General features: G+C 40.9%; 1 protein-coding gene across 1 annotated transcript in view; it reads left to right on the top strand.

The window, feature by feature from the left end:
- The window catches only part of LOC124620077 (CD151 antigen-like), a 206,088-nt gene that overhangs the window by 134,352 nt on the left and 57,747 nt on the right, over positions 1–13,989 (top strand). Inside the window, exon 3 of the mRNA XM_047146743.1 lies at positions 5,625–5,750. Within this exon, the coding sequence (XP_047002699.1) occupies positions 5,625–5,750 (126 nt within the window). The remainder of the gene's footprint in view (positions 1–5,624; positions 5,751–13,989) is intronic.

The raw sequence follows: 13,989 nt of genomic DNA, 5'->3' as shown, positions 1-13,989 counted from the left end.
GTTTTATTTTCAACGTATTACGCCATTTACCATCTTATTAAAACAGTGACAATAGTAACATTGATGTGATATTAGTCTAAAGCTGCGTACAATATAGCCACTTTAATACGAGTATAAATGAGATTCCCATTATTCACGTTCTCACCAAAACTGTATTCGCAGGTACTTGAGAAACAGACTATCTTAAATAAAGGTTTGTTATTATAAGGAGCTATTTCGGTGCATCTATTCTAATAAAGTAAATTTAAGGCACACAGCAGCCAAGAGGTCTCCACACGTGTGAAGATCGCCTGATATTCTAAACGAAATATTTAATTTTAAACTGTGTCACAAAGTCTGGTTTTCCATTCGTTTTATCAAGGAAATCGAGTATTGGGGACGGGATGGGTGAACTGACTCGCGGGCCGTATCCGGCCTGCGGGCGGCAGTTTGGTGACCCCTGCTCTACATAATCGCCCTCCACCCCTACGTCCTCTGTCCGTCTCTTCCGAAACTTGTTAATCCCGCCCCGGCAACAGCTCTGTCACGTCGTACACATCCGTCTCGTACCGTCTCCGCAATACTAGCATCCGAGAAAACGTGGATTCACATAGGTGTACCTTCATCGGACCAAAAAGGTGAAAATCACGTGGAACAAGTCCTCCAGCGATTCAAATCTAAGGTGTTCAGTGCACTGGTTTATTTCCTCACCTTCACGAGGGAGAGCATAGTCCTGAATCAAAAATCACGCCTTTTGAATCTTCCATCTCCTTTTCCTTCCATTTTTGGGCTTCAGATCCCGTAGTAGCTCACAGTAACTGGTTATAAGAGTCTAATGAATCGGCAGTGGTCCTTTGACGTCGAAAACGGTGTCAATATAAAACTTCCCTGCAGAAGCTTGGAGTTGCGGTAAGTACAGACCGATGTATCCGCACCGCCTACTCCATTGTTCAAAGCGATGGATCCAAGTCTCATCACGTCTTCTTCTCATAATACGAAACGCCCTGAATGGTCCAAACATTCATACTGGTGCATGTCTGTCTGTTAACGGTATGTCTGTATTCTGACGTGATGTAAAGATACGTGTGGATAATGAATCTCATATCTAGTTTCCTCAGTTCTGACGCGATGATCAGTATGAATCATCTTCTGCGCACTCTCACAATTCCTGTCTTTTTCAAAGTAGATGGTCCATCCGCACGGTCTTCGTCGCAGGCAAGTACAGGTCCACATTGAAAGTGATTTATTCACTTGCAAGTACACAAGTCCACATTGAAAGTAATTTATTCACTTGATAAGATTTCGTTAACTACGACAACTGTCATCATACTGCACCTGAATTTTGCTAACGACCTCTGCAACCTCAGAAGCTGCAGCGTACAGAAAACGAATCACTTCCGTCATCTCACCGTTTGTGAGTACGAAAAAGAAGACACTAAGAGTACAACATTCATACTGGTGCATGTCTGTCTGTTGACGGTATGTCTGTCTTCTGACGTGATGTAAAGATACGTGTGGATAATGACAGAGCACTGAAAGACCTGAGTCGAAACAAGGCCCCCGGAGTAGACAACATTCCATTAGAACTACTGATGGCCTCGGGAGAGCCAGTCATGACAAAACTCTACCATCTGGTGAGCACGATGTATGAGACAGGCGAAATACCCTCAGACTTCAAGAAGAATATAATAATTCCAATCCCAAAGAAAGCAGGTGTTGACAGATGTGAAAATTCCCGAGCTATCAGTTTAATAAGTCACAGCTGCAAAATACTAACGCGAATTCTTTACAGACGAATGGAAAAACTGGTAGAAGCCGACCTCGGGGAAGGTCAGTTTGGATTACGCAGAAATGTTGGAACACGTGAGGCAATACTGACCTTACGACTTATCTTAGAAGAAAGATTAAGAAAAGGCAAACCTACGTTGCTAGCATTTGTAGACTTAGAGAAAGCTTTTGACAATGTTAACTGGAATACTCTCTTCCAAATTCTGAAGGTGGCAGGGGTAAAATACAGGGAGCGAAAGGCTATTTACAATTTGTACAGAAACCAGGTGGCAGTTATAAGAGTCGAGGGGCATGAAAGGGAAGCAGTGGTTGGGAAAGGAGTGAGACAGGGTTGTAGCCTCTCCCCGATGTTATTCAATCTGTATATTGAGCAAGCAGTAAAGGAAACAAAAGAAAAATTCGGAGTAGGTATTAAAATTCATGGACAAGAAGTAAAAACTTTGAGGTTCGCCGATGACCTTGTAATTCTGTCAGAGACAGCAAAGGACTTGGAAGAGCAGTTGAACGGAATGGACAGTGTCTTGAAAGGAGGATATAAGATGAACATCAACAAAAGCAAAACGAGGATAATGGAATGTAGTCAAATTAAGTCGGGTGATGCTGAGGGAATTAGATTAGGAAATGAGACACTTAAAGTAGTAAAGGAGTTTTGCTATTTAGGGAGTAAAATAACTGATGATGGTCGAAGTAGAGAGGATATAAAATGTAGACTGGCAATGGCAAGGAAAGTGTTTCTCAAGAAGAGAAATTTGTTAACATCGAGTATAGATTTAAGTGTCAGGTAGTCGTTTCTGAAAGTATTTGTATGGAGTGTAGCCATGTATGGAAGTGAAACATGGACGATAACTAGTTTGGACAAGAAGAGAATAGAAGCTTTCGCAATGTGGTGCTACAGAAGAATGCTGAAGATAAGGTGGATAGATCACGTAACTAATGAAGAGGTATTGAATAGGATTGGGGAGAAGAGAAGTTTGTGTCACAACTTGACTAGAAGAAGGGATCGGTTGGTAGGACATGTTTTGAGGCATCAAGGAATCACAAATTCAGCATTGGAGGGCACCGTGGAGGGTAAAAATCGTAGAAGGAGACCAAGAGACGAATACACTAAACAGATTCAGAAGGATGTAGGTTGCAGTAGGTACTGGGAGATGAAGAATCTTGCACAGGATAGAGTAGCATGGAGAGCTGCATCAAACCAGTCTCAGGACTGAAGACCACAACAACAACAACAACAAGAGTACAACTGTCCGAAATCACTATGCATGTACCTAATTGCTAGACCAATAAGCGGTACTTAACAAACGAGAACAGCAGCAAAAGTTAAGGCGTGTCGCTTTTTAGTCACTGCAGTCAAACTATGGAGCAAAAAGAAAAAAAAATGACCTTTACTTGTTATGACGAAATGCCTCTCCGACCATGTTAGGTAGTTTGGATTCTAGTGGTTAAAATATTCTGCAACCACGCAGATACATATCAGTGACATTCGGCGATTGTTTTGTGGATCACTTCTGATACACTTCTTGTAGATGCGTGTGACCTGTACTTTCTTTCGACTGTTGGGAACAGATTTTTGTTTCGCGGGAGTTACGGTGTATTATGTACGGACTCTAGTACGGATTACATCGATCCGTCGGACCCTTTCAGTTTTAGAAACGTCAGCTGTTTTTCATCATCGTTGAAACTAAATTAATGGAATTAAATTGGGACAATACTCCTGGACTTTACTTTATCAAGGAACATTTGGAAATGGAGTTCAGCTTTTCTGCCTATGCTTTGCTTTCCTCATTTTCGTTCCTGCGTCATACATGAGCATCTGGACACAAACATTAGTACCACTGACAAACTTTACATATGACCACAATGTCTTTTAATTTTGTAAAAGGTCTCCCGATAAGAGTCTCTTATGGAAATCGGTTAAGACTTCACGCACTGCCCTTTTGACAGCCAAAGGCGTTTCATTTAGCGTCCCTACTTTGCTTTATGTGGCAGTTGTCCACAATAAATTGTTTGGCGGACGGATATATATACCTGAACGTTCGTTCTTACAGTGGAGGTAAAAACATCCAGATTAGATTTAGATTATATTGGACGTACTGTTAAAAAGGAAACTACTTCCTAATGTCCTGCAAAATTATATTTATTTGGTCACGAACCGGCTTTCCGCTCTTCAGGCCATTTTCAGCTCACAATTAAATGTCAGAAACACAGATACAGATGATGTGCGACTTACACAGACATAATTTGTAAAAACAAAGACGATAGTGTGTTTATAAAGGAAAGCATTCGATTTTTGTCCCATAAGAATAATTACATTAACCAAAAAAGTGGTAAAGAAAGTTTTTATGTGGAAGTAGGATGAATTTACATTTTCAATCTAGAATTTGCAACCAACCCTTAGTTTAAAAAAGGGCAAAAGGAACATTAAATCTGATCATTTAATAGTAGTCTGGTATTTTGTGTCACACGTTTGTTGATTTCCAGTATTTCTAAATGGGTCATCTGTCTGATTTTCTGAACAGAATGTAAAACTTCACATTCTACATCATGTGAATGGTTTTCTGCTAAAATATGACAAGCAGAGGTTCAGTCTTTCTCCCTTAATCTGTAGGTTGTCCCATGTTCACGTAGCCTAATTCTCATAATGTTATTATTACACAATGTTAATATTATTAAAATTTTCTGCCAACTACCAACGAATAATTTATTTAACGTTATTAAATATACGTTTCCTTCCACTAGATACTTAGTGAAAAGATCCTCCAGGATACAGAACTTGTCAGAAAAACAAAAATACACAATAAATATTTACAACGAAAAATAACTACACTAATGTACCTCCCTCAGATCGCAAGTGAAAGTCCTTAGGTATTTGTAACAAACTAAAAAATCTTAAACTTATTTTCATATAAAAGGTAATAAATAACTTGTCATAAAGTATACAAGACGGGTTGCTGACACTACTGCTTCGACGGGAAGATGATCCAGACCAATCGAAACGTGTAATTTAATTAAACATGTACAACTGAGACGGAACAATAAATGAAAATTATCTTCAGCAGAAAAATCGTTTTACAACACTGATTTAAATGCTCGCATTACTGCACTGACATTGTACAGAAGTTAGATCGTACTGATAATTGCATTATTTTATGTTATTAGTAACATATCTACTAAGAAATTCATCAGTAAAACAGAGGAAATTGATCGTCGCTAAATCCTTTACGCTCCTCTTAATGTGAATTTTATTAGTATTTAAACATTTTTATAGCTGGCAATTTATTGGAAATGTGTTTTTCTGGGTAATGGACATGTTTGTAGATCCAAATTGGTGACTTTAACTGTTTCCGAAGATTATTCTTATTTCTAGTATTGGCTCCATGCGTTAATCTGAATGAATTGGAAAACAGATTTTAATGACAGATTTCATCGAGCAATAAATATATTAGGAAGCACCAGATAGGGTCCCTAGTTCCTTAAACAGGCTTCCGCAGGATGTACTTTAGTTCCGACCACAAATGATTCTTATTACACTTTTTGAACACGGAAAACTATAGCTTGGATTGTTGAGTTACCCCAAAAAATAATCCTGTATGACATTATGGAATGAAAGTAAGTGTAATTGCAACCTTTTTATTTTTATGTCACGTAAGCCTGACAACATTCGCATTGCAAGTAGAGACTTGTTTAGTGGGTTCAGCGGTACAGCGGTATGCTTCTCACAGTTTAATTCCATATCGACCTGCAATCCAGGAAAGTAACGTTGTTAAATTCTTCTATGTATTTGCCAGCGTACTGAATACGTACGACGCCCGCCTTCCGCTTGCAACGTTAACAAACCGTGCTTGCCTGCCTTCCAGTTCCACTGCTGCGGTATCCGGGCCGACAGCGACTACCTGCACACGCGGTGGAAGAACGAGAGCGCCTCCGCCAACAGCTACAGGAGGAATGTCCCCCTCACCTGCTGCGCGCTCGCCATCGCTGATGTGAGTAGCCTGCTGCACCGCAGACGACGGAAAACCTTACGTAGCGCTATAGTATATTGCATATTTCGATAAAGCAGATTACATATATGTCAGGAAACGGTCTTTGGAGGAAATAGCTTTCATAATTTTTTGAGGCTGGCCGGTGTGGCCGAGCAGTTCTAGGCGCTTCAGTCTGGATCCGCGCGACCGCTACGGTCGCAGGTTCGAATCCTGCTTCGGGCTTGGATGTATGTGTTGTCCTTCGGTTAGTTAGATTTAAGTAGTTCTAAGTTCTAGGGGACTGATGATCTCAGATGTTAAGTCCTATAGTGCTCAGAGCCATTTGAACCATAAATTTTTGAGTTTCGTCGTACTGAATTTTGACGTGAACGCATGACGTCCACAGAAATTTGTCCAAGAGGGGGCAAAACTATAAAATAGCCATTTTGATATAACTGATTCAGTGAGTTTTTTTTATAAAAAGTGTGTCGTGCACTAAGCACTAATTTGGACAGGAAGTATACAAAACTAGTATCTCAAACGACTAATAATTGTCCACTTACGACTCTTAAGGAAGATTACTTGCATATCGAAACGGTATGCATATTTCAGTAATGTATGCTACCTTTTAATATTATTAATTGAATATGGATGGTACTTTTCTTCTTAAAAATGTGAAATTATATCACATGATCATTGTGCAGCGAACCAAAGAGATATCAAATACAGGCAGCAAACATTCACAAAAAATTATTATCTACACATACACTACTGGCCATTAAAATTGCTACACCAAGAAGAAATGCAGATGATAAACGGGTATTCATCGGACAAATATACTAGAACTGACATGTGATTACATTTTCACGCAATTTGGGTGCATAGATCCTGAGAAATTAGTACCCAGAACAACCACCTCTGGCAGTAATAGCGGCCTTGATACTCCTGGGCAGTGAGTCAAACAGAGCTTGGATGACGTGTACAGGTAGAGCTGCCCATGCACCTTCAACACGATGCCACAGTTCATTAAGAGTAGTTACTGGCGTATTGTGACGAGCCAGTTGCTCGGCCACCATTGATCAGACGTTTTCATTTGGTGAGACATATGCAGAATGTGCTGGCCAGGGCAGCAGTCGAACATTTTCTGTATCCAGAAAGGCCCGTACAGAACTTGCGGACATGCGGCCGTGCATTATCCTGCTCAGTTATAGGGTTTCGCAGGGATCGAATGAAGGATAGAGTCACGGGTCGTAACACATCTGAAATGTAACGTCCACTGTTCAAAGTGCCGTCAATGGGAACAAGACGTGACCGAGACGTGTATCCAATGGCACCCATACCATCACGCCGGGTGATACGCCAGTATGGCGATGACGAATACACGCTTCCAATGTGCGTTCACCGCGATGTCGCCAAACACGGATGCGACCATCATGATGCTGCAAACAGAACATGGATTCATCTAAAAAATGACGTTTTGCCATTCGTGCACCCAGTTTCGTCGTTGAGTACACCATCGCAGGCGCTCCTGTCCGTGATGCAGCGTCAAGGGTAACCGCAGCCATGGTCTCCGAGCTGATAGTCCATGCTGCTGCAAACGTCGTCAAACTTTTTGTGCAGATGGTTGTTGTCTTGCAAACGTCCCCATCTGTTGTCTCAGGGATCGAGAAGTGGCTGCACGATCCATTACAGCCATGCGGATAAGATGCCTGTCATCTCGACTGCTAGTGATACGAGGCCGTTGGGATCCAGCACGGCGTTCCGTATTACCCTCCTGAACCCACCGATTCCATATTCTGCTAACAGTCATTGGAACTCGCTCAACGCGAGCAACAATGTCGCGATACGATAAACCGCAATCGCGACAGGCTACAATCCGACCTTTATCAAAGTCGGAAACGTGATGATACTCCTCCTTACACGAGGCATCACAACAACGTTTCACCAGGCAACGCCGGTCAACTGCTGTATGCGTATGAGAACTCGGTTGGAAACTTTCTTCATGTCAGCACGTTGTAGGTGTTGGCACCTGCGCCAACTTTGTTTGAATGCTGTGAAAAGCTAATCATTTGCATATCACAGAATCTTCTTCCTGTCGGTTAAAGTTCGTGTCTGTAGCACGTCATCTTCGTGGTGTAGCGATTTTAATGGCCAGTAGTGTGTGTGTGTGTGTGTGTGTGTGTGTGTGTGTGTGTGTGTGTGTGTGTCTATGTGTATGTTCCACACCTCCTCCTAAATTACTGCACCGGTTTCACCAAACTTGGTATACAATCATAATTCAGGAGATATAGCGTCATAAATATGAGATGCGTGTAATACTGCCGCGTATTACATCTATGGCTCTAACTGTATTCGCAATAAATTTTACGCGAGCCACATATGTCGCCGAATGTAGCTTTAAAAGAAAATTATGGTACGACGTACGGTTCAAGAGATGTAACGTCATAAACACCGAGATGCCTGAAAAACTGCGATATTGTGCATGACGTTTAAATATGTTACTTCTTTTCTACTAATTCTAGTCGCAACAAATTTTGCAGACAGTATCCACATTTTTTTGAGTCATCAGTCTTCTGACTGGTTTGATGCGGCCCGCCACGAATTTCTCTCCTGTGCCAACCTCTTCATCTCAGAGTAGCACTTGCAACCTACGTTCTCAATTATCTGTTCAATGTATTCCAGTCTCTGTCTTCCTATACAGTTTTTGCCCCCTACAGCACCCTCCACGAGGTACACCATGCAAGTCATTCCCTGATGTCTTAACAGATGTTCTATCATCCTGTCCCTTCTCCTTGTCAATGTTTTCCACATATTCCTTTCCTCTCTGATTCTGCGCAGATCCTTTTCATTCCTTACCTTATCAGTCCACCTAATTTTCAACATTCGTCTGTAGTACCACATCTCAAATGCTTCGATTCTCTTCTGTTCCGGTTGTCCCACAGTCCATGTTTCATTACCATACTGAGCCCCAAACGTGTATTCTCAGAAATTTCTTGCTCATATTAAGGCCTATGTCACATACCAGTAGACTTCTCTTGGTCAGGAATGCCCTTTTTGTCAGTGCTCGTCTGCTTTGACGTCCTCCTTGCTCCGCCCGTCATTGGTTATTTTGCTGCCTAGGTAGCAGAATTCCTTAACTTCATCTACTTCATGACCATCAATCCTTATGTTATGTTTCTTGCTGTTCTCATGTCTGCTACTTCGCATTACTTTCGTCTTTCTTCGATTTACGCTCAATCCATATTCTGTACTCATTAGATTGTCCATTCCATTCAGCAGATCATATAATTCTTCTTCACTTTCACTTAGGATAGCAATGTCATCAGCAAATCGTGTTAATGATACTTTCTCCTTTAATTTTAATTCCACTCCTGAACCTTTTTTTTATTTCCATCATTGCTATTTCAATGTACAGATTGAATAGTAGGGGCGAAAGAATACATCGCTGTCTTACACCCTTTTTAATCCGATCATTTCGTTCTTGGTCGCACACTCTTACTATTCCCTCTTGGTTCTTGTACATATTGTATATTAGCCTATAGCTTATTTCTATTTTTCTCAGAATTTCGAACATCTTCCACTAATTTACACTGTCGAAACGCTTTTTGTAGGTCGACAAGTCCTACGAACTTGCTTCCAGAATCAACCGCAACGCCAGAATTGCCTCTCTGGAGCCATTACCTTTCCTAAGGCCAAACTGATCGTCAAGTAACACATCGGCAATTTTCTTTTCCATTCTTCTGTGTATTATCCTTGTCAGCAACTTGGATGCAGGAGGAGTTAAGCTGACTGTGCGATAATTCTTGCACTTGTCAGCTCTTGCAGTCTTCGGAATTGTGTGGATAACATTTTTTCGAAAGTCTGACGGCATATTGCCAGACTCATTCGTTCTACCCACCAACGTGAATAATCGTTTAGTTGCCACTTCGCCCCAATGATTTTAGAAAATATGCTGGAATGTTATTTATTCCTTCTGCCTTATTTGATCTTAAGTGCCCCAAAGCTCTCTTAAATTTTGATTCTAATGCTGGACCCCCATCTCCTCTAAATCGACACCTGTTTCTTCATCTATCACATCAGACAAATCTTCTCCCTCATAGAGGCCTTCAGTATACTGTTTCCACCTATTTGTTCTCTCCTCTGCATTTAACAATGGAATTCCCGTCGCACTGTTACCACCCTTGCTTTTAACTTCACACAAGGCTGATTTGACTTTTCTGTATTCTGAGTCAGTCCTTCTCACAATCATTTCTTTTTCGATTTTTTCAAATTTTTCATGCAGCCATTTCGTCATACTTTACCTGCAATTCCTGTTTATTTCAGTCCTCAGCGACTTGTATTTCTGTGTTCCTGAGTTTTCCGCGACGTTTTTGTACTTCCGCCTTTCATCGATCAACTGAAATATTTCTTCTGTTATCCATGGTTTCTTCGCAGTTTCCTTCTTTGTACCGATGTTTTTCTTTCCAACTTCTGTGATTGCCCTTTTTAGAGATGTCCATTCCCCCTCAACTGTATTGCCTGCTGGACTAATCTTTATTGCTATATCTACAGCCTTAGAGAACTTCAAGTGTACCTTGTCATTCCTTAGCACTTCCGTACCACACTTCTTTGCATATTGGTTCTTCCTGACTAATCTCTCAATCTTCATCCTACTCTTCATCACTAGTACATTGTGATCTGAGTGTATATCTGCTCCTGGGTACGCTTACAACCCAGACTGTGGTTTCGGAAAATCTGTCTGACTGAAATTTTACTGTATCATTCGGCCTTTTCCGAGTATACCTCCTCCTCTTCTGATTCTTGAACAGAGTATTCGCCACTACTAACTGAAATTTATTAGAGAACTCAATTAGTCTTTCTCCTCTATCATTCCTTGTCCCAAGCCCATATTCTCCTGTAACATTTTCTTCTGATTCTTCCCCCATAATTGAATTCCAGTCCCCCATGACTATTAGATTTTCATTTCCATTTACATACTTTATTACCCTTTCAATGCCCTCATGTACTTTCTGTATCTCTTCAGCTTTCGACGTCAGCTTATATACCTGCACTGTCGTTGCCGGTGTTGGTTTGCTGTCGATTCTGATAAGAACAACCATAGCACTGAATTGTTCACAGTAACATACTCCCTGCCCTACCTTCTATTCATAACGAATTCTACGCACGTTACACCACTTTCGTTGCTGTTGATATTACCCTGTACTCATCCGAACAGAAATCCTTGTTTTCTTTCAGTTTCACTTCACTGACCCCTAGTATACCTAGATTGAGCCTCTGAATTTACCTTTTCAGCGTTTCTAGCTTCTCTACCACATTCATTTTTCTGACATTCCACCGCCCCCCCGACTCATAGTACGCTATACTTTCTTTGATTATTCAATCTTTTTCTCATAGTCACCTCCCCCTTGGCAGTCCCCTCCCGGAGATCCGAATGGGGGACTACTCCGGAATCTTTTGCCAATGGAGAGATCATCATGCCACTTTTTCAGTTACAGGCCACACGTCCTGTAGATACACGCTATGTGTCTTTAATGCAGTGTTTGCAATTGCCTTCTGTATCCTCATGCCGTTTATCTTTGCTGATTCTTTCACCTTTTGGGGCAGTTTCCCACTCAAAAGGCAAGAGAGTTCACTGAACCTGTGTCCGCTCCTCCGCCCACTTTGACAACGCCGTTGATAGAATGACTTATGCCAGAAGTCTTCGGCCGCCAGTTCCGATGAATGTACCTACATAAATACGTCATTGTACGAGACATAGTTTAGGTGATATGACTTCATAGGCACTGAGATACGTAAAAAAAGTCGCATGATGCATCAAGCTTTACTACTAATATAGTCCTACAGTCGGGTCAACTTAAGGAAATCCCTATCAGATGGCAGCGCTTTTGATAACTTTCAGCTGCGAAACCCAAACGGCTGTAGGCGAAAAGGATAGTCGTCTATAGAGCTATGAAGAGATGTTGCTATAGGGACGTTTAATTAATCACGTTATAGACACAAGAAACAGCTGCGCCCACCGTACAGAAGCCTCCAAGATCATGTTTCTTGCCGGTCGGTGTGGCCGAGCGGTTCTAGGCGCTTCAGTCCGGAAACCGCGCTGCTGCTACGGTCGCAAGTTAGAATCCTGCCTCGGGCATGGCTGTGTGTGATGTCCTTAGGCTAGTTAGGTTTACGTAGTTATAAGTCTAGGGAACTGATGATCTCAGATGTTAAGTCCCATAGTGCTTAGAGCCATTTGAACCACTTGATTATGTTTCTTAATTTGGATACTGTACTTACACGTCTCTACGAGACCCATATTTCTTTGTATTACATGTTTCTTTGTATCACTGTTTCATAATTTAAACTGTGTTTTCACGAATACATGAAATTGAAATATTTTCGAAACTTCGCAACAAACACAGTCCACTTTTTGTTTTTTATCTAGTAGAAAACTGACAAAAGGGTTTCTGTTTCAATAATGTTAGGCTGACATTAAAATTAAAAACGTAAAATAAAAAAAATTAGAAAGAACGACTGAGTAAATCTTATCCAATATCAACAAAAAATGCCACTTTAATGTTCCATGAAGTGGACAAAAGGGAAGTAACCTTTAAAACTTCTATAAAACGTTACTTTCTTACGTAACTTCACATCTGATAATGTTACTGGACTTATTGCGTTACTTCCATGCTCCCTATTTTTAATGTTGACTAGCATAACTAAAGTTTAATAAGAAGTTATTGAAATCTACCTTTTTTTTTGGGTTGGCTGATGGATAATCTCCCAAAACTATCCTCAAATTCGCTGGGTGGACCGAGTTTAATTCTAGAACATAAGGGGGGAGGGGGGAGGAAATGGTACATTGCTGCTAAACCATCGTAAAATTTGCTAGTCTACAAAAGGAAGTCATAATTTATAGCTTATGCGTTAGTTAATTACCATTATTAGATCTCCGAAGGTGTTTTACATACCAAGCTGAATACAAAATCTCGTATTTTATACCCTACTGCCATAGTAAGTTTCACACAGGTTTTTAATCTAGAGTTAACAGCCTAAGACTGAACCAAAGCGTCCTCGTCTCTTCAGTTTGCCACATAGTTGCCAAGTCAAATGGACAGCAGAATTTGTACCTCTATGATTGTGTTTGCCGCTGTGTTGCTTCCCACAGAGTTTGAGAAAATTTCAATCCCTGGAGAGGACATCTTTTCGATCTTGAAATTTTACGCTTTGTTCCTCTCTTCTGTATTATGGTAATAGCTTCTTTCTTTCTTTGACTGATATAGTTGGCTCCCATGATTATGTATAGGTGAACACACATCTACAGTATGGCATGGCTGTGTTCTTAAGAGAGCACTACAGTAGCTCCGTCGAGTGAAACTGAATGTATACTCAGCAAGCCATTGTGGGTCTTCCTAGTCCACAGAAAACTGTAAACTATTGTTCTGATTCCGCTGTACAGCAAAGAGTGGAAAAGGGAGAGAGCGTCATTACGGGAACTGGGGGATTGACGACGGGTACGTTTAGGCCTACTGCTGCAATGTTTATGTTGATTTGGGAATTGGGGTCGGAATTCGCGTGTCATAGGTCTGCACGTCGATAAGGGCTGTACGAGGAGGTAAAATACAAAAATTGATAAAGTAACAGTATTTCGCACGGGTCTCAGCAGTATTAATCCTGCAGTTCAGTAGAGTCACTGATAATTATAGCTCTAAATGTGTGAGAATTCTATCATAGGGTGCAAATGTTTCCCCTTGCCGCCCCCACCCCCCCGCACCACTTGCGAACGCCTTTGCGTGTAAGTAAGGGTGGTACGAAGAGACTATCTACATTCTTCTTCGGATTCACAAAGTGAATGACGCTGAGTTTAGAGATTAAATGTCACATCTCTTATTTCCGCATACTGAACTATGTACAGTTCAGAGGATAGATGAATCACTCAGGAAAGTTGTACTGAGAAAGGAGTCCTAAAATCAAACTATTTTCCTAACGTTCTCGATACATTGGTGTTTTAGATGAAATTTCTTCTTTCAACTATTGTTATGTATCGTCCAAATCAGTTACTGGAGGAATGGATGTGGAAGTAAGGTCTTTTTTGGTGCACTCCATCTCTACAAATATCTTCATATCATGCGAAAAAAATTTTCTGAACATATATGTACGGACGTTCTCCGAAAGAAATGAGAGCGGAATAAGAAGAAAAAGGAGCAGAAGGGACAAGAAACAGTCACTAGCAAAGGACTAGGATATAGAATGTTCGCTTAAACGTAAAGTAAATTTT

The sequence above is a fragment of the Schistocerca americana genome, chromosome 6, assembly GCF_021461395.2.
Source record: "Schistocerca americana isolate TAMUIC-IGC-003095 chromosome 6, iqSchAmer2.1, whole genome shotgun sequence".
NCBI classification, from domain to species: Eukaryota; Metazoa; Arthropoda; class Insecta; order Orthoptera; family Acrididae; genus Schistocerca; species Schistocerca americana.
This window is presented reverse-complemented; position numbering and strand designations above follow the sequence as displayed.